Source organism: Podarcis pityusensis (assembly GCF_964106645.2).
Source record: "Podarcis pityusensis genome assembly, chromosome: 12".
Lineage (NCBI taxonomy): Eukaryota > Metazoa > Chordata > Lepidosauria > Squamata > Lacertidae > Podarcis > Podarcis pityusensis.
In genome coordinates, this window is record NC_138037.1 from 2,623,791 (window position 1) to 2,645,266 (window position 21,476).

Below are 21,476 nucleotides of genomic sequence, written 5' to 3' on the forward strand. Positions count from 1 at the left end.
TTGCACAACGCATCTTAAGGCAAATGTGGCAACGCTGGGGTTCCTCCTGTCCCTGCTGAAAGGGGTCCTTTGGGGCTTTCTCTCCTTGGGTCTAAACATGCTCATACACACATTCAGGACTAGCTCCTTGAGGACCTTCTGTTCACCTGGGCTTTCTCCAGGATACAGAGTTCCCAGACACTCGTGAAACAAACCCAAAACCTGAAGGCATTTGCTTACCAAAGAAAAATCAGACTCCACATTTATTATAAAAAAAAGCAGAACAGGGCAGGGAAGGCAGAAGCAAGGCGGAGAGTTCAGGGCTGGCAGGTGGCGCGGTGCCAACACAGGTATGGTTAGTTTGGTTCTGAAACCCGTTATTTACTTGAAGGACGAGACCATGAGTCTGTGCTCCCAGGGCACGGGGCAGGGGAGAGGGCGGAGGGGTGCACTGGGAGGATTCTCCCCCCAACCCCCAGCTCCCCACCCCGTCAGTTCCCCGATCCCCGGGCTTTAGTGCGATGGGAGAGAGCAAGGGGGCGAAGCAGTCCTCATTCCCCCATGTGTGTCCGCAAGTGGTACTTGAGGGACTGCTTGTAGCGGAAGCACTTGGCGCACTCCGTGCAGGGGTAGGGCCTCTCGCCGGTGTGCGCCCGCTGGTGCTCCAGGAGGTGGTGCTTCTGGGTGAAGTTCTTCCCGCACTCGGTGCAGTGGTAGGGCCGCTCGCCGGTGTGGATGCGCTGGTGCTCCAGCAGGTGGTGCTTGCGGATGAAGCCCTTGCCGCACTCGCCGCAGGCGTGGGGCCGCTCCCGCGTGTGCACCCGGTAGTGGTTGGTCAGCTTGGACTTCTCGCTGAAGGTCTTGTCGCACTGGCTGCACTTGTAGGGCCGCTCGCCCGTGTGAGTCCGCTGGTGCCGCAGGAGGTGCGAGGGGCGGCTGAAGGCCTTGCCGCACTGCGGGCAGATGAAGGACAGCTCGTTCTTGCCGGCGTGCACCCGCTGGTGCATGGCCAGCGAGATCTGCAGCCGGAAGCTCTTGCGGCACTCACCGCACGAGTACGGCCGCTCGCCCACGTGCGTGATCTGGTGCTTGCTTAGGCTCGACTTGTGGCTGAAGCTGCTCTCGCACTCGCCGCACTTGTAGGGCTTCCCTGGGGCCGGCGGGGGCCTGGGCTGCGGCTTGAGGCTGCGCTTGTCGGGGTAGGCCTGGCCCCGCCGGGGCGGGGGAGCCACCCCGCGCCGCGCGGTGTGCAGCCGTTGGTGCAGCAGGAACTGTTGCTTGATGCGGAAGCTGAGGTCGCAGGCGTGGCACTCGTAGGGGCCTTCCTTGAGGTGGTTGCGCTGGTGGATTATGTAGTTGATGCGCAGCATGAAGCTCTTGCCGCACTCCGGGCAGATGTACGGCCTCTCGCGCGTCCGGTTCCTCTGCTGGAAGGTGACCGGCCGCGACTCGACGCCACTGTCCCTTTCGCACAGAGGGGCGCAGATGCCCACCGTGGCCCTGGAGGGCTTCACCACCCGCTTCTCTTCCCGCATCACTTCCACGTTGCAATTCAGCGAGCAGGGGGGCTCCGCTCTCGAGGAGAACAGCCCACGCGGCTCCAAGTTGACAGGGTCTTCTTCTTCTTCTTCCTCCTCCTCCTCTTCCTCTTCTTCCTCCTCCTCCTCCTCCATTTTGATCACAATGCCGCCATCTTGGAGGGAAACAAAAGGAAAGGTCAGGGCGTCACTTGATCGGCAGGGGAAACATTTCAGGGTTAAAGTTTCTCCAGGATTTCCTGAAAACGGCCTGCCAGTTTGTTGACAGTCATGAGTCCCTGCAACCCTCTCAATGCCAAAGAGTAGGAATTACTTTTCTTTCTTTTTTAAAAAAATGGCAACTTTCGCAATCCACACAGACTACCCTAAGGAAGTCAGATTAGCCGCAACCAGAGCCAGGGCCTTTTCAACACTGGCTCCGGCCTGGTGGAACGCTCTGTCTCATGAGACCAGGGCCCTGAAGAATCTGATTTTTTTCCGCAGGGCTTGTAAGACAGAGTTGTTCCGCCTGGCCTTTGGCTTGGAGTAAATTTGATCCCCTCTTTCCTTTTTCCCTTCTCCTTCTGCGTTGTAACTCCTATTTGGGGGCTTCCCTGGCTTTTTTCTGGCCCACGTAGGACCAGTCTGGATAGTTAGCCTTGGTGAAGACTTGATGTTTTCATCCCCAAAAGTTTTTGATTTGAGTTCCTACTGAAATGAGGCTGCATTTTAATGTTGTATTTCAATCAATTGTTTTTATACCGGTGTTGGTCTTGGCTGGGGAGGGCAGGGTATAAATAAATTTTATTATTATTATTATTATTATTATTACCTTGAGCAGAGTGGTTATATGGCTTTGGGGAATGGCTGAATTTGCTCTATCAGCAGGGCTGGGGGTGAGGAGAGAAGAAGAGAGATTACCACGCAGCCCTCCGGGAACACCACTGATCAAGGGAGAGTGGTAGGGGGAAAGGAATTTTGCACTGCAAGATTGTGAGGTGCTGCTCTCCCCAGCCTCAGAGTTACCCTCAGTTCGTACTCATGCACCAACAGGTGGATGGCAAGAGCCAGAATATAAGCTGGGAAACCTTTATGCAAACCCCAGCTCAGCCCAAGACTCCCTTGAAGGCTCCCTGGTCCACTTCACTCAGAAAATCAAAGGACGCCTGTGCTGCTCTACTGCCAGCAGCACAGGTGGAAATACAGTCATATCTCGGGTTAAAGATGCTTCAGGCTGAGCATTTTCAGGTTGCGTTTCGGGGCGACCCGGAAGTAACGGAACGGGTTACTTCCGGATTTCGCTGACTGCGCATGTGAAGATGCTCAAAATGACGTCACACGCATGCACAGAAGCTGCGAATTGCAACCCGCGGATGCGCAGGTTGCATTCTGCTCAGGATGTGAACAGGGCTCCGGAACAAATCCCGTTCGCATCGAGAGGTACCACTGTATCTAAATGCTTGAAATCAGGCCAGGGTCTGACACCTGACTCATGGTGTGCGTTAGAAAAACAGACACATCAACTGCATGCTGCCAGAGCGAGATTGGACCCATTGCTGTTCCGTGCAACCTGGCCACCAACTTGAAGACCCCCACAATCACATGCAAGAGGAAGAGACTTACTAGAGCGAAATAGTCCATTGGCTATGCTATTTATCTGAAGGCTCCTTTGGAACACTGGGGCTGTTTGCAGTATTGATGGAACAACCATCAAGTTGTATTTGGTTAAGTTGATTGATTTCTCAGAAATTTAATAAACCTTGTTTTGCAAGCTCTTACCTGTGCATGTGCCGTGCTGGACAGTTACTCTCTTGATTTCCCCGAAGCCCATGTCGTAGTCGCCCACTTCCTCGAGGTTATTCCCTGCAAAGTTCCCCAGAGGTGTGGCTGCGCTGTAAGGACTTCTGCAGGGGGCTTCTTGATCCAGGCCCTGGAAATCCCCCTCTGAGCTCCCAGACATTTGGTGCGGCTCCAGGTCTTCCGGGCAGTCGTCGGAATGGGGCTCCTCTGTTTTGATCACCACCCTGATGCCAGCTGCGGGAGGAAGGATTCAGAAAGGAAGAGGATTTTATTTTTTTACAAAAATGTAAAATTGCAGGAGGATCAGCGAAAGCCTACAGCGACAACATTGCAGGGTAGGGGGCTGGCAGTGGCTCTCGCTGTTCTGAAGAAACCCCCTTCAACAGCCAGCCCCTGCATGTTCTGCCACTGGACTAGGATGCACCAGGAACGCAGCACCATCATTCCACGCGGACTCCGGACTAGGTAGCCTATTTATATATTTAACGCTTTTATATCCCACCTAGACAGCATCTTAAAAAGCAGAGACATCACCTTGCCAACAAAGGTCCGTACAGGTAAAGCTATGGTTTTCTCAGTAGTGATGTATGGAAGTAAGAGCTGGACCATAAAGAAGGCTGATCGCCGAAGAATGGATGCTTTTGAATTCTGGTGCTGGAGGAGACTCTTGAGAGTCCCATGGACTGCAAGAAGATCAAACCTCTCCATTCTGAAGGAAATCAGCCCTGAGTGCTCACTGGTAGGACAGATCCTGAAGCTGAGGCTCCAAGACTTTGGCCACCTCATGAGAAGAGAAGACTCCCTGGAAAAGACCCTGATGTTGGGAAAGATGGAGGGCACAAGGAGAAGGGGACGACGGAGGACAAGATGGTGGGACAGTGTTCTCGAAGCTACCAGCATGAGTTTGACCAAACTGTGGGAGGCAGTGGAAGACAGGAGTGCCTGGCGTGCTCTGGTCCAGGGGGTCACGAAGAGTCGGACACGACTAAACAACAAATATCCCACCCTTTTGCCTGGACTGCTGCAATGCCCTCTACATGGGGCTGCCCCTAAAGCTGCAGCTGGCACAAAGTGCAGGAGCTGTTGATATTTTCACCCCCTCCCATTGCAAGAATCTCCTGATCTGATGTTTTGAGAAAGGAGTGGGCGGAAACTGCTCTTCTCCTCTTCCGCTCCTGACTGAATGCCTTACTCTGTTTGTAGAGAGAGTCTTATCTATGTTGTGACTAGGTGGCTGAGTGGGAGATGTAACACTCATGCAAGCCAGTAGTTCGTTAGTTTGTAGTAGCTATTATAAATAAAAGGAGTTACGCTTCACGGCTAGCTTCTGCGTTATTTATATTCTGAATGAGTCTGGTGCTCACAATGCACAGTTGTGGGTCCAGGGCACTGGGACCTGTTTCCCAGGATTGGAAGGTCTCTGAAAGTGCTCCAGTCACCTAGCCCAGTCGGGGCAGAACCAGTTATTGAGCCCAGTTGCTGCACATCGGTTGAAAGGCGTACTGACAGGAGCTAGGTTGCTCTGAGCATGAGAAACCTGCAAGCAGGCTTTGAGCACAACAGCGCCTCTCCCCTCCTGTGGTTTCCAGCAGCTAGGATTCAGAAGCACCCCCGCCTCAAATTCTGGAGGCCCAGCACAGCCATCATGGCTACGATTTGCATAAAACGAGTTTTGTGACAGTGGGGTTTGTTTGTAAAAAAAAAGAGAGAAATAAATACTGAAGCAGGACTAAACAGTTCTGTCTGAACTTAAAGCAGTGCCTTTTGTTGCAGGACACACCCCCCCACACACACACGGAGACAGACCTGCAGCACAAATCCTACAGACCCGTTGCTCACCTGCAGTAGGATCAGGAAGACTGCCTTGCTCTTCTGAGTCCTGCTCATCTCCAAGACACGAGTCGGTACCAGGCTCTGCCTGGGCCAAAACGCCCGGCTTAGAAATTGCATAGTCTGTTGGAGACAAAGAACAAGACGGTCACCGGTTTAGGAGACGGGTGGGAGGCAGTTAGTCAACATTTTAAATTACTGTTTCACATGGTTTTATGTAAACCGCTTACAGATTTCTGTTGATTAAGCGGCAAATAAATTTTGACAAATAAATAAATGTATATTGATTGTGTTGCGATTTAAAATTGTTGTAAGCCACCCTGAGTGGTACATGGGCGCTAGAAGGGCAGGGGAGAAATTCTGCACATGAACAAACAAATAAATATAAACATAAAAATAAATTTTATTTATACCCCACCCTCCCTGGCCAGAGCTGGGCTCAGGGCAGATAACACCAATAAAATCACAGTAAAAAACATAATGTGGGGGGGGGGGACCCAATTTAAAACACAGGTTAAAATGCAATTTAAAATGCAGCCTCATTTTAAAAGTAGCCAATAAATCAAGACCATAAGGGGAGGGAAACATAAGGGTCAGACTGATTCCAGAACAAAGGCCAGACGGAACAGCTCTGTCTTGCAGGCCCTGCGGAAAGATGTCAAGTCCCACAGGGCCCTGGTCTCTTGTGACAGAGCGTTGCACCAAGTCGGGGCCAGTGCTGAAAAGGCCCTGGCCCTAACCCTAACATGAGACAAAAGGAGAAGAAAGAGGTGAACTACTTTCATGAACAGGTCCAAAAACACCCAGCATCAAAGTGTTGCATGAACAGGCAGCCAGTAGATTCAGGTAGGTAGCTGTGTTGGTCTGCCGTAGTCGAAATAAATAAATAAAAACCTAGAAAAAGATTATTTAAAAAACTCTTCCCAAAAAAATTCCTTTAAAAGAATCAAGTCCTTAAAAAAAATAATTTCCCCTAAAAAAGTATTTAAAAGAATCCTTCCCAAAAAAATGAAAAAAATTGTCCAGTAGCATCTTAGAGACCAACTAAGTTTGTTCTGGGTATAAGCTTTTGTGTGCATGAACACTTCTTCAGATACACTGAAACAGAAGGCACCAGACCCTTATATATAGTGAGAGGTGAGAGGGTGGGGAGGGGTATTTCTCAGAAGGGTAGTGGGAATGGGTGATTGGCTAATAGGTACGGTAAACCTGTTGATGCCTGTTACCGAAAGGCATGAATCTTATCTTTCATTCCCCAACATTTACCATATTTTCGCTCTATAAGACGCACCAGACCATAAGATACACCTAGTTTTTGGAGGAGGAAAACAATAAAAAAAATATTCTGAATCCCAGAAGCCAGAACAGCAAGAGACTGCGCAGCGAAAGCAGCGATCCCTCTTGCTGTTCTGGCTTCTGGGATAGCTGCGCAGCCTGCATTCGCTCCATAAGACGCACACACATTTCCCCCTACTTTTTAGGAGGGAAAAAGTGAGTCTTATAGAGCAAAAAACACAGTAATTTGACGCAAAGACACAGTTTCTGCCTGTAAATCATACGCTTTACATGAAGAGAGGGGGGTGGAGGAAGGGACATATTTTATTTTGTTGCCTCCTTTACGTTTCATAGAATCACAGAATTATAGAATTTTAGAGTTGGAAGGCACCCCAAAGGTCATCTAGCCCAACCCACTGCTACTCAGGAATCACAGCTAACGCATCCCTGACAGATGGCCATGCAACCTCTGCTGAAAAACCTCTAAGGCAGCGGTTCTCAACCTGTGGGTCCCCAGATGTTGTTGGACTACAACGCCCATCATCCCTGAGCTCTGGCCTTGCTAGCTAGGGGTGATGAGAGTTGTAGTTCAACAACATCTGGGGACCCACAGCTAGAGAAAGGCTGCTCTAAGGAAGGAGAGTCCACAACCTCCCAAGGGAGACCGTTCCACTGTCAACAGTGGAATTCATGGCATGTTCCAAAAGGGAGGCTGCTTTTGATAGGGATCCTTCTTTACTCTTTAAATCAAGGTGTGTATCTCGCATAAGTTGCTTCCTGCTTATAACTTCGCTGCCTGAGGCACAATCGCTATACCCTCTCGCTTTCAGTCCATGCAATAAACCCGATTTATTCCTCTTGTGCGTGAACTTCCTGGGGCATAAGGTTAAGAGTAAACACTTACAGTATTTGTAATGAACACGTGTTATAACTCTGGTCAAAGGTCTGAAACCTCTTGGCAATGTGTGTAGGGAGACACAGGAATACTGGGTTCAGACACAAGCTTGTAACAACGTCGATCGCAATTCCAGGGCGGTTATCAACGTGACAAGATCAACCATGCAAATTCCGATTTGGAAGGTGGGGATGCCCATTCCCCAATCAATCAATCAAAGAATCAGCTGAACAGACAATGGTCCAGAGTGCCGGACGTAATGAGAGTGGAAACAGCTTCCAGCAGATTAAGCAAATGATCTGGCTTAAGTAGGGACGGCATAAGCAGAGTGCCCCATGATTATCTGGCCCCAGAGACAAATGGTTTGGCACTCAAATTCAGCCCTTCCCCGGAAGGATGCATGGAGTTCCCTGTCCAGGCCAGCTGGAGCCCACAACTGCCTTGCGCAACATTACCCAGAGAGATCAAGGATTCGTGGTTCCCCTTCATTAAGTTCTTGTACAGCTCCTTCTGCCACTCCTCCAGCTTCTCCCACTCCTTTTCGTTGAAATAGACGGACACGTCGTCAAACGTCACGGGCACCTGCAACCACAAGAGCTGTCAGTATTCTCCAAGCTTCTCATCCAACCAACATTTCACACCTGCTTTTGTAAGAGCTAGGGTCCCAGCTGGAAATCCCTGGGCCAAAATCAATCACTGTAAGTTCTCTTATTGGAAACATTATGGAAAAGTACGCCAATCTTTTCCCCTTAACATCTGGTTCACAAAGGCCTTGCGTATCATAGTTTCAGATAAATCGACCCATTTGATATGTGTTTTGCAAGGCACTGCTAAGCCAATGGACTACGTGGTGGAGGTATATTAAAAAACAAATGCGTGGATTGCAGGCTCTCCCCAAATTTGCTTCTATTTTGCACTGATCACATGCGAATAGTAGCTCTCTTCGCTTCTTTGAAAATAATAATAATAATAATAATAATAATAATAATAATAATAAAATTTTATTTATATCCCGCCTTCCCCAGCCAAAGCCCGGCTCAGAGCGGCTAACAACAGTAAAATAATACAGCATTCTAAAATCAATTCATTATAAAATCAGTTCAAATCAAATTGACGGCAACCATTGGGCTCGAGTTCTGTGAAGAATTACCAAAGGAGGGGGGTCAGGCTGTGCCCTGGTCAAAGGCCTGGTGGAACAGCTCTGTCTTGCAGGCCCTGCGGAAGGATGTCAAGTCCCGCATGGCCCTAGTCTCTTGGGACTGAGCGTTCCACCAGATCGGAGCCACAGCCGAAAAAGCCCCGGCTCTGGTTGAGGCCAGCCTAACCTCTCTGTGGCCTGGGACCTCCAAGATGTTTTTGTTTGAAGACCGTTAATAATGTTCCCATTCTCTTGACTGATCTTGGATTGAACATTTTTATTTTCTGAACTAGTATCTAACCATGCATGTATATCTTCACCATGACTGAATGGTGAACTAACTACAATATCACCATGGTTGTCCTCCTAAGCGTCAAATGAGTGAGCACACCCCCTAACTCTCCTGGTCCCCCACCTCCTAGTCCTTATTCAAAACATCCCCAACAGCTCAATCCTATGCAGTAAGTTCCCATGAACTCAGTATCACTTATTCCCAAGGAATGTGCAAGATATTGTCAACTGCAATTCCCATCAGCCCCAGCCAGCATAGGCAATAGCCGGGAATGATGGGAGTTGTAGTCCAACAAATACCCCTGCCTTAGAAGAACTCTCCTCCCTCTGTCAGCTTTGCCACCAAACAAAAGACATAGATTAAGTAGAACCAATTTCACTGTCGCAAATTATTTCAAACTGCAGAAATTGGATGTCTGAATTGCGCAGAAATCTAGACTCCATCTCTATGTAAATTATAGCTTCTTCTGGACAGCTGTCTCACTTCATCTTTAAATAAAAAAGAAGAAATTTAGATTCCCTCTTGTGAGCTATTTCTGCAAACCTTTCCTCTCAACGTGAGTTAACTAAATGCAACCAAGATGAAACAAAATAAAGGCTCTAGAGGTTTTTTTTAATCTTTCAATCTCAACACTGACTCGCCCTGCCCAGGGACATTAGACAGGGCCTTGTTTTCCCAAGTCCCAGTTTTCCATAGATCAGATCAAAGGTCCATCTACTCAAAGATCCTGTTTTCCAACCATAGTCAACCATACACACAAAAAAGGCCTGAAGGCAATAACTTGCTCCCCACTAACTGGCACTCAGTGATACGACTGCTTCTGCACATGGAGGTTCCATAAATCTTGCTTGACCATGCAGTCCTGCACATGCCTACTCAGAAGTTGGCTTCAATGAGTCCATACGACTGCAGCCTCATAGCCTCCACCATACATTTGTTTAATTTCCTTTTAAAGCTTCGCAATAATAATAATTTATTATTTATACCCCGCCCATCTGGCTGGGTTTCCCCAGCCACTCTGGGCAGCTTCCAACAGAATATTTAAAACACGATAAAACATCAAACATTAAAATCGTCCCTTGACAGGGCGGCCTTCAGATGTCTCCTAAAAGTCAGATAGTTGTTTATTTCCTTGACATCTGATGGGAGGGAGGGCACTACTACCGAGAAGGCCCTCTGCCTGGTTCCCTGTAACCTCACTTGTCACAGGGAGGGAACTGCCAGAAGGCCCTCGGCGCTGGACCTCAGTGTACGGGCCGAATGATGGGGGTGGAGACGCTCCTTCAGGTATACAGGACCGAGGCCGTTTGGGGCTTGAAAGGTCAGCACCAACACTTTGAACAGTGCTCAGAAACATACTGGGAGCCAATGTAGGTCTTTCAGGACCGGTGTTATGTGGTCTCAGTGGCCGCTCCCAGTCACCAGACTAGCTGCCCCATTCTAGATTAGTTGTTTTCATGCTCAGGTTTTCATGCTCAGATCACGGATCTAGGTGGAAGATACAACATTATCCTGCAACACCAATGAGGCCCTTACCTTGGGGGTTTCTCCCTTGGAGCCTGGGGGGAACCTGAGGATCCAGAAATTACGGTTCTTCAGGAGGTTCTCCATGTTCTCCAGCCTCCTTTGCAGCAGCCCGTACTCCTGGATCAGAGTCCCCAAAGCAGCCCACTTGCTCTCCAGTTGGTTCCCGATTTCCACAGCTGTTTTCTCGCAGTCTATTATCTTTTTCTCCGCCATCCCCGTCCTGCCCTCCAAATCCAGCAACCGCGTGGCGTGAGACTCCACCTTCTTCTCCATCGCTTGGAAGGACGCCACCAAGGTGAGAGAGATCTCGGCGGTCTGCGTTTCCCTTTCGAACATTTGGTCGGTGTCGGTGGGGAGCCGAGGAGGAAACCGTCGCCGAGGCTCCCGGTCCAGTTCTGATGCCTGGTTGAAGAAAAAGACAGGGGTTAGGGGAAACAGCCACAGCAACTGGTTTGCACGCAGGAGGTCCAAGGCTCAATTGCAGGCATCTCCAGCAAGGGCTGGCAAAAATCTCTGTCTGAAAACCTGGAGAGGCACTGACAGTGTAGAGCAGCGGTGGTAGACCTGTTGGTCTCTAAACATCGACTCCCAGCTCCCATCTGCTCCAGCAGCCAACATGACCAAGTCAGGGACGATGGGAGTTGTAGTCCCATAACATCTAGAGGCCCACAGGTCCCCCAAGACTGGTGAAGGTGCTAGTGAGCTGGATGGACCATTGGTCTGATCCAGGATAAGCAGCTTCCAGTGCTCACTGTCCTGCAATGAAAATATGAATGCACTGCTCCACACTTGAGAACATAAGAAGAGCCTGCAGGATCAGGCCAATGGCCCATCTAGCCCAGCATCCTGTTCTCATAGTGGCCAGCCAGCAGGTGGGGAAGAGGACTCTCCCCTCCTGTGGTCTCCAGCCACAAGAATTCGGAAGCATTGCTGCCTCTGCCTGTGGATGCAGAATATAGCCATCGTGGCTAGTAGCCGTTGACAGCTCTCTCCCCCTCCATGAATTTGTCTAATCCTCTTTGAAAGCCACCCATGTTGGTGGCCATTGCTGCCTCCTGTGGCATTGAGTTCCACAGTTTAACTATACATTGCATGAAAGAGGGCTTTCGTTAATCTATCCTAGATCTTCCCACATTCAGCTTCACTGGGATGCCCACAGGTATGAAGGAGAAAAACTTTTCTCCACCCACTTTCTAGATGCCGTGCATCGTTTTATAAACTTCTCTCATGTTGCTTCTTACCTTTCCTCTAAACTAAAAAGTACCAAACGCTGCAACCTTCCTCCACAGGGGAGTCATTCCATCCCCTTGATCATTTTGGTTACCCAGCATGAACTCGGTGTGGGTCATTGGGTTTTTTTACTAGAATGTTTCTTACAACTATTTTTATATCACCAAAGGAGCCTACCAAGAGCATAACATATTGCATATGATGTGATTGTTGCTGGGAAGTTGTTGTTTCACTACTTTATTTGCACCTCACTTTCTAAAGCAGTTTACTCCCATGTCCCTTTTTCTGTTATTCGTTCGGCTTCTTCAGTGGCGAATGGGGCTGCGCTGCTAACCCCATTCACCTGGGAGGAAACCCTATTAAATTTAATGGGCCTGAGTACAAATGAGTAGGCATTGTTAGGATGGATGCCTACTACCTCCACTGTCTCTGAATACCCGTGTTAGAAACTCAGATATACAAGCTAGTTGCCAAATTGCTCCCTAAGCCAAGGTTACAGTCGTTACAGTCGCCAAAACGGAATGCCTAGTTGCCATTCGGGGATCGAAAGTCGTATTTTTCAATGTGACTTTTTTGCTCCTGAAATCCATTCCGATTGTGCAGATAAAATACAACGGATAGAATACTACAGGATGTGTTGCTAGTGTGTGAAAACAATCAAGATCCAAGGATCCTCAGGCACGCACCTCCAGTTGGTGGTGATGTCAAGCGCCATATTGTCTCCCAGGCATCTTCACTTGGTTGCAAGCAGCCGATAGCCAGGTGCAAAATGCGCCTGGTGAATTTTGAACGCTGCTGAATACCACTTGCTGGGAATTGAAAATGCCATTGCATTGGGTTCCTGCCCCTGGGCTTCGCTTTGGACATTCAGGTTGGCCACTGCAAGAACAAGATGCTGAGCTAGATGAGCCTCCTTTGGCCTCATCCAGCAGCTGGGCTTTTCTCAGCTTGTGCTGTAGGCCGATACTGCTGTTCTTGGCTTTGTGGCCTACCAAGCCCCAAAGCAGAGCAATGGCTACCCGTATTCCCTTGCACTGACTCGTGGGAAGATAGGCAGCCTTGGAAAAGGGAAGTCTTAGCCAATGCTCTCTGCCCAGGAGGACAGAAATAATTGCTCATTGTCCTCATTTCCAGAGGAGCAGCCGTCAAATCCTCCTGACCTCACTTTTTATAATCCCACCACCACCACCAAGTATATATGTACTTGCAGGTCAGGATAAGACTTCTGACGAAGTGGACTCTGGTCCACAAAAGCTTATGCCATAATAAGTTTGAGGTGCCAATCTTAAAAGACTTTTTGTTGTTGTTGCAGCCCACATTTTCAATGCACTCCAGTGGGATGCTTGAAACTACAACTGGCTGGGGAGGGGGGATGTTCCAGCCCTGCGAACCAGCAAGAAGAAACCTGTGATTCTCCAATGCTGTTGAACTTACCTAAGCTTGTTTCGTTTCATTGTGCCCAACCTTGGGGTTGCTTGACAATGAAGGTGAGCCTAACACTGTTTTAAACAAATGAATCCCTGTCATCCCTAACCGTTGGCCATTTGGATGGCTGGTGGCATCTGGAAGATCCAACAGCACCCGGAGGGCAAACGATTCCTCACCACCACCCTTGCTAAGGATGCTAATCCAAAAGAGCAAGTCCCACTGACGGCAATGAGGCTTACTTCAGAGGAGACGCCTGTAAGACAGCGCAGTGAGATTGTGAACTGGGAGCTCCCAATTCAAGCCCCCACTCTCAATTTGCTAGGCATGTAGCCACAACAGAACCAGATCGCTGAGATAATGTGTTTGATGGAACAGCCGAGCGCAGCTGGTCAAGAGCAGGTACGAGAGCAAATGGGGCACACCCAGGGATATATCCAGCGCTAAAAGGCCAGGGCAAACAGGTTCCATTCTCATTAGCAGCTCCCCTTGTTGGGTAAACATGCAAGCAATTGTGTGCGAATGTACAGGAGCTGTTATTTTAATGGGCTGGGTTTTTGTTTGAGGGGTCTTGTTGGGGGGCAATTGTTGCTGTTAATTTTTTATATCTTTATTTTGGCTCTTACGATTCATGTGGAAATTGTTCCGTTTGGATGTGTGCTTTCTGGTCTTCTGTTTATTGTTCATGGCTACTTTTGCTATGTCTGCAGTTACCAAAGTTTTTTTTTATGTTGCAAGCCGCCTTGAGCATGGTTTTGTCTTTGGAAAGGTGGCGTCCAAATAGCATGATGGAATGATTATTTGGAATTTCTTGGATCTGTGGGCTAACCAACAGGCAAGGCAAGTGCATTGCCCATAGACCTGAAGACACACATTTGCAGCAACACCTGCCTATACGAGAGGAAGGGCGTAACTACATGAGGCAAGTGTTTTCAAAGCAGGTGCCCTCCAGATGTTTTGGATGAAAACTCCCATAATCAGCTCTCCCGTATGATGCTGGGGCTGATGGACATTGTAGTCCCTAAACATCTGGAGAGCATCTGGTTGGGAAAGGCTAGCATAAAGATCACCTCGCACCATTAGCTCAAAGCTCCAGTTTGTCTGGCATCCTGGCTGACAGCCAAATGCCCTTCAGTCCTCACACACAGGGCCTGGCAACAGGGCATGGTCCTTCCCTGTTGTTATCCCCAGAATCTAGCAATCAGAGGCATACTGCCTCTGAGCTGTGAGGCTCCCTCAGAGTAGCATGGTCAGTAGAGCATGAGACTCTTAATCTCATGGGTCATGGGTTCAGTTCAAGCCCCCCATTGGGCAAAAGATTTCTGCACTGCAGGGGGCTGGACTAGATGACCCTCGCGGTCCCTTCCAACTCTACAATTCTATGATTCCACTTGGCTCCTGTGCTTAGCCCAGAGGCAGGAGAGCTACAGCAGGAGTGTAGGCTACCTGGCTTGGCTCTGTTAAAAGAAAGATCTGGAAGAGAACTGAGCTAGCAAAATGCTCCCTGTCATCACAGGTGCCCATGCTGCTCATATTGATTGGTGTTTTAGAAATGATTTCGTGCATGCAAGTTATTCAATATTGATGGTTTTAGAATTTTTCATAGAGCTGCTTTTTGCAGAAAGGCAGCATACAAATAAATTAAAATGGCACAACTTTGTGCATGTGTGTGTGGAGAGAGACACAGTACCTTCCTGTAATTCAACATCTCACTGAACTTCTAACAGAATCTAAAGCTTTAACGACACTCATCTAGACCTGATGTCTTCAGATCTGGAGAGCACCAGGTTGGTGCGGGGGGGGGGGGGGACCAATTTATGTGGGCATGGATGCTTCCAAAACCAGGACAGTTGAAATTTAAGTTTGGCTCCCCAAATTTGGAAGTAAGGATTGTGGGTCCTAGAAAAAAAAACCACAGAAACATATACCCTCAGTTACCACAAGTGACACATATGTATCTTAATATGCGCACAACTTGTATTTTAGAAGATACTCTGTATATATCAAAGACAGGGTGGTTGTTTAAAATAAAATTAAAAACCCAGTAAGGAGTAAAAAAACGAGAAAAAGTGCCCCGTTGTTCCCTGAGACATTCAATATCTGCAAAGCTAAGCGCAACCTTCTGCCTGGTGGGGCAGCCCCATTTGCACTACAGACATGAACCAGCTTAACCACCGGGAATCTCCAGCTGGGGAAAGGCCCTAATAACTGCCTGACAAATAACAAAACCGTGGCAGAAGCCAGCTTGAGTCAGTCTCTCTTCCTTCTACCTCCAGCCGGGCTTGTGGTTCTTCAGAGAGGCTTTAGGTTGCTGCAGTTCCCCCATCAACTCTCAAAACCCCACTTCCTGGCTAACACCTTAGCGCTTCCTGTGTGAGCCCTGCCCAGGGGAGCTCTAAATTAAGAAGCAGAATGTCTATGCACTCCTTTGCATAAGGCCGCAACCGTAATCCCACTTCACTGGGAGTGAGCTTTGCTGAACTCAGCGGGGCTTGCTTCTGAGTAGACTGCAGCCTTAGCCAATAACTTTATACTGAACAGGGGGAAATCCTATGCCAGGAGCATCCTTGCCTCAGGTGCATCAGAAGACAGCCCCGTGGCCACGCCTCCTTCCTCATTACCATTTTTTTAGGAGGGGAGGCTATGCTGAGGGCTTGCCATGCATTTACAAGGCCCTGGCCATGGTACTGTTTTTAGGGTCAATTCTACCACAGGGCAAGCTGAACTCAACACACACACACACAAACACACACGCTTCCCAGTTGCTCCAGAATGGTCCCTGTACCCGGCCTTCACCTGAGATTTCAGACACAGTTTAAGAGCAAGACCCAGAAAACTGGAGATTGTTCAGAGGAGAGCTAATCTTGAGATAACAAGGGCGGCTGCTGAGGAACCCCAACAACATTTTATAATGGAATATCTCTCCCCACACAAAGAAGAAATAACATCCTGTTCTACAAACTGGTCTATAGAACGAAGAGCAGGAACCCCCTCCTTCCTGTCCAAAGACAGATCTGTTTTGGCTTCACCTTAATATTAACAACAACATCCCATCTCTCTCTCTATCTCTCTCTCTCCCTGCACTCAAGGCTACTGACAGCTGGTTAGAAACATGCAGGACAGGAGACAGAATTGGTGTCTGTGTCAGGCTCCGGAAGAAAGAAATGAAAGGTTGAAAGAGATCAGGGGGTTTCTCACAGACGCCGGTGTGGCCCAAGGCTTGAAATCAACGCCTTGGGTGAAATCTGTGTAAGCAAGGAGGGCCGGAGGATTAAACGCTTACGCTTTCTTCTTCTTCACCCCTCTTCCTAAAAGATCAGCACCACCTCGCTGGAGAGGGGTATTCCCAACAGGAATGGGGGTTTAGGGATAAGGGAGAGCAGGCAGGAGAGCAGGGTTATGGGATGGGGGGGCTAGCCCTCTTTGGAAAGGCAAATGCCCCGAGCCCCAATGATGGCTGAAAACAAAGCCTGATGTAAACAAATCTCTCTTTCTTCCCTCCCTCCTCCCTCCCCCCACTTCTCATTCTACTGCACAGGCCACAAATGACCAGCTGGTTGTGCCATTTGCATGGTAGCAATAAGGTTAAGGGAAGGAAGGCGGGGTGTAATCTGCCAAACTGTGGCAGGAGAAGCCCAGGGAAAATCGGAAAGTGGGGGGCGGAAAACACACACACACACACACAGAGGGATAAATGCTTGTCCCCCACCACCACCCCTTTTTGCATAAATTTCAAGAGCTACGACAGAGGCGCCCCCCCCCCCCCCAGTACAGGCAGGCAGCCTCCAAGGACTGCAGCAAGCAGCTGTCTGGGCCGGCTTTTGACAGGCCCACCGGGTGGGAAAGTGGTGGTGGTGGGGGAACCCCTCAAACTCGGCACCACCACCTGCCCCCCCCCAAAGGCAGCTAACTGGGGAGGGGGAGGCAGAGGGGGAAGCACAAGATACCCCCCCCAAAAAAGAAACACATTTCCCTTCCCCCACTGTAGAGTTCACCCCTCTCCCTACCAAACGCAGCTTTCATAAGACTCGCAGAGGAAGGACCCCCCCCAAAAAAGACACACATTTTCCTCTCCCCCCAAAAGACACACATTTCCTCTTCCCCCCCCAAAAGACACACATTTCCTCTTCCCCCCCCGAGTATAGATTATCCCTCTCCCCACAAAACGCAGCTTTCGTAAGACTCGCAGATTAAGGACCCCCCCCAAAAAAGACACACATTTCCCTCCCCCCCAAGATACACATTTTCCTCTCTCCCCCCCCCCCCGAGTATAGATGATCCCTCTCCCCACAAAACGCAGCTGGCCCCCCCCCCCGGACCCCCGAAGCCAAGCGTGCGAGTGTCCCCCTCCCCACCAGCCCCCCTCCTCCTGGGAAGGGTCCCCCCCCTCTGACACCCCCCTCCGGGCAGGACAGGGTTAACCCCCCCCGCCTCACCTGTGCGGGCGGCGCCCCCCCCTCCATGGCCCTTTGTTGCCCCCCTCGGCCGGGGCTCGGCGCCGCAACGAGGTTCCAGCCGGGCTGCTGGGTCCGCCCGCCGCCCGGCGGAGGAGGAGGAGGAGGAGGAGGCGGAGGCCGGACGGAGCGAGGGGAGCCAGGAAGGAGGGAGGGAAGGAAGGAGGCGGCCGCCGCCGCCGAGCGCAGCTCCTCACGCAGCAGCCACAGGCTTGCCCAGCGCCGCTCTGCGCTAGGGGGCGCGCATGCGCGCACGGGACGCGGCGCGCAGGCGCACCGGGGAGGCGCGCTCCGAGGCTCGACGCCGTCGCTCGACGCGCTGCTGCTGCTGCTGCTGCTGCTGCGTCTCCTGTCGCCGCCGGCGCCGCAAGGGGTAAAGAGGAGCACCCTGTGCCGCGAGGCAGCGGCGCCCCAGAACTTCCGGCTCCCGTTCGGCGCCCTCTGCGGGGTGGGGGGTGGGGGGTGGTCAGATAACTACACACGCAAAAAAGAAATAGTTAAGGGGCGACGGCATTTATTTATTTATTTATCTATCTATCTATCTATCTATCCGTTCGTTTGTTCACTTTTCTTAAACACTTTGGAGGGTTATTTCCTCCTACGGTATGTGGCTTTAATGAAATTAAATTAACGGAATGAATAGCCCCAAGCAGGTGCATCCAGCAAATCTAAGGCGGCCGTGCTGATTTTTTATTTCTTGCACGTGGTTTTATTTATTTATTTATTTATTTATTATTAATAATAATTATTTCATTTACATCCGTCGGCTGCGGCCAGCAGATCTAAGGCGGCCGTGCTGATTTTTTATTTCTTATTTCTTGCACGTGGTTTTATTTATTATATTTATTATTATATTTATCATTATAGTATTATAATAATTATTATTTCATTTACACCTGTCGGCTGCGTCCCGCAGATCTAAGGCGGTTTTTCTGCCTTTTAAAATTTTTTATTTATTTATTGCATTTATATGCTGCCGGCCGTGCCAATTTTATTTATTTATTTATTCATTTACTGCTTGCTTGCTTGCTTGCTTGCTTGCTGCATTCATATCCCACCCATATTTCTCCAAGTTGCTCAAAAGGTGGCCTGGGGCATGGTTCTCTTCTCCTCCTCCTCCTTCATTCTACCCTCACTAACAACACCCCTGTGAGGTAGGTCAAGGCTGAGAGAAGCCAGTGAGACTGCTCCCCGCAAGGCCACACACCCAGTGAGCCTAGTGCGGGGGGGGGGGATTCGAACCCGGGTCTCTCCCAGTGTCCCAGTCGGACGCTGACCATTGCACTACCTCTGGAAACTACCGGTACTACAAGTTTTGGGGAGGAGGGGGCGTCCCCAGCCCTGCTTGGAGGGGTTGCAGGCACACATGCCAGTGGAGCAGAGTGGTGAGATGTGGGTTTTAATCCCCCACTCAGCTCCCTGGGCTGGGGGGCCAGTCACTGCCTTTCAGCCCGGCCCACCTCACAGGGTTGGTGCGATGATAAAACAGGGAGGAGCAGGAGAACCAGGTGAAGCATCTTCAGCGCCTTGGAAGAAAAAGTGGGATACAAATGTAATAGATAAAGGAGGCTACAGAGCTGCAGCCTTGGGGAAATTGTCGTTGCGTTTATTTTAAGTGCGCGGCAACATCTGTGTTCCGGGCTCCCTGAAGGCGCCTCCTTTATGTTATGGAGCTACGGATGAAGGGTGGTATTCAAATTTAATAATAATAATAATAATAATAATAATAATAATAAATTTATTATTTATACCCCGCTCATCTGTCTGGGTTTCCCCAGCCACTCTGGGCGGCTTCCAACCAAATATTAAAAACAATACAGCGTCGGACATTAAAAACTTCCCGAAACAGGGCTGCCTGTTATAAAAAATATTGTCCGTATATTATCAGTATGTTGATGACACACAGCTCTGTTTTCCCATTCCATCTGAACTGGGTGTGCTTTTCCGCCTGCAAAGGTGTTGGATCTGGAACCTATGGTGGACTGTATGGGGGCCAATAAAGTGAAGTTGAATCCCAATTTGATAGAGTTGTTCTGGTGGGGGATTCTTATGTCTGAGTATTAGGTCTGAGCATTCATTTGCCAAGTGGTAACTTATCAGAGCGGGACACGGGTGGTGCTGTGGGCTAAACCACAGAGCCTAGGACTTGCTGATCAGAAGGTCAGCGGTTCGAATCCCCGCGACGGGGTGAGCTCCCGTTGCTCGGTCCCTGCTCCTGCCAACCTAGCAGTTCGAAAGCACCTCAAAGTGCAAGTAGATAAAGAGGTACCGCTCCAGCGGGAAGGTAAACGGCGTTTCCGTGCGCTGCTCTGGTTCGCCAGAAGCGGCTTAGTCATGCTGGCTACATGACCCGGAAGCTGTACGCAGGCTCCCTCGGCCAATAAAGCAAGATGAGCGCCACAACTCCAGAGTCGGCCATGACTGGACCTAATGGTCAGGGGTCCCTTTACCTTTACCTTATCAGACAGACAAACCTAGACAGCATCTTAAAAAGCAGAGACATCACCTTTCCAACAACGGTCCGTATAGTTCAAGCTATGGTTTTCCCAGTAGTGATGTATGGAAGTGAGAGCTGGACCATCAAGAAGGCTGATTGCCGAAGAATGGATGCTTTTGAATTCTGGTGCTGGAGGAGACTCTTGAGAGTCCCATGGACTGCAAGAAGATCAAACCTCTCCATTCTGAAGGAAATCAGCCCTGAGTGCTCACTGGAAGGACAGATCCTGAAGCTGAGGCTTCAAGACTTTGGCCACCTCATGAGAAGAGAAGACTCCCTGGAAAAGACCCTGATGCTGGGAAAGATGGAGGGCACAAGGAGAAGGGGACGACAGAGGATGAGATGGTTGGACAGTGTTCTCGGAGCTACCAGCATGAGTTTGACCAAACTGCGGGAGGCAGTGGAAGACAGGAGTGCCTGGTGTGCTCTGGTCCAGGGGGTCACGAAGAGTCGGACACGACTAAACGACTAAAGAACAACTTATCAGGCAGACAAACCTAGACAGCATCTTAAAAAGCAGAGACATCACATTGCCAACAAAGGTCCGTATAGTTAAAGCTACTTATCAGACAAACATCAGTGGGAGAAACTGTGGACACACATGTGCCAGGGAGAAATTTATCCACCCATTCATACCCAAGGACATAGTGACATTCCCCTTGCCACAAGTGGGCATGCACTAATGTATATGTGAATGAATGTAAACAAGCCTGGTTACTGGACGTTTTTACATTTGATTTGTTCCAGTAGCCACCGAATTCCATCTACCAGACCATCCAAGGTGGAAGCTTAATAATAAATTATACATCTTTATTTGCCCCATGCAATCCCGGCTCCAGGTTCTGTTCTCCAAAGAAAAGGGACTCAAGATGCTCGCCTCCGCCCCACTCCATCTATGGCTGCCCCCTCTTGATTTACTTCGTTTAGCCCCCACCCCATACACACACACTCAGGGTCAACTGAAAGCCGGAAGTGCAGCTTCTACCCCCGCGGAGTCCTTGACCCATCCTCTTGGTGTTGAGCGAATTTCCGCGTGACCAGAGTCGATTGCGCAAGGGAAGCCGGGCGGCTCTTTTCCGCGCAGCGACCCCTACAGGGTGGAGGGGGAACACGTCGCTGTTATTGTTTCAAGAAGCACGGAATGTCTAGGGACCTCCAGGGTCATCTAGTCCAACCCCCTGCAATGCGGGGAATCCCAATGATAAAACCCTATACAGCTTAGGTCCAGGCTATCTGAAAGAACTCTCCTACAAACCTACCCAAGATCTGAGATCTCTGCGTGGTGGCTGCTCCAAGACAACTTTGGAACTCCCTGCCACAAGAAACCAGGCTGCCTCCCTCCATGTCCTTCCGACAGCAGGCGAAGAACTTATTCCAACGGGCTTTTAGGAACAGACTGTTTTTAAGGAAAAGGCATGCACTGCGATGTTTTTATTGTTGTTCATTCATATATATATATATAGAGAGAGAGTTTTAATTCTGTGTTTAATAACTTTTCTGTTTTTCCTAGATATAATATATAATATAATGTGTGTGTAATTTAACTGCTTTTAATGTAAGGTCTGGTGCCATGCTGTTTTTATTGCAACTATGTATGTTTTTTATATATCTTTTACA

At 49.4% G+C, this 21,476-nt stretch overlaps 1 protein-coding gene across 1 annotated transcript; it reads right to left on the bottom strand.

The window, feature by feature from the left end:
* Positions 1–229: 229 nt before the first annotated feature.
* Positions 230–20,752, bottom strand: LOC308460118 (zinc finger protein 777-like; the record flags this gene model as incomplete). Its single annotated transcript, XM_080976105.1, has 7 exons — positions 230–1,672; positions 3,276–3,530; positions 5,136–5,249; positions 7,752–7,878; positions 10,263–10,655; positions 17,345–17,803; positions 20,678–20,752. The coding sequence occupies 7 exons, from the start codon at positions 20,750–20,752 to the stop codon at positions 531–533; spliced, it is 2,565 nt and encodes an 854-aa protein (XP_080832231.1). The 3' UTR covers positions 230–530.
* Between the last annotated feature and the right edge of the window lie 724 nt (positions 20,753–21,476).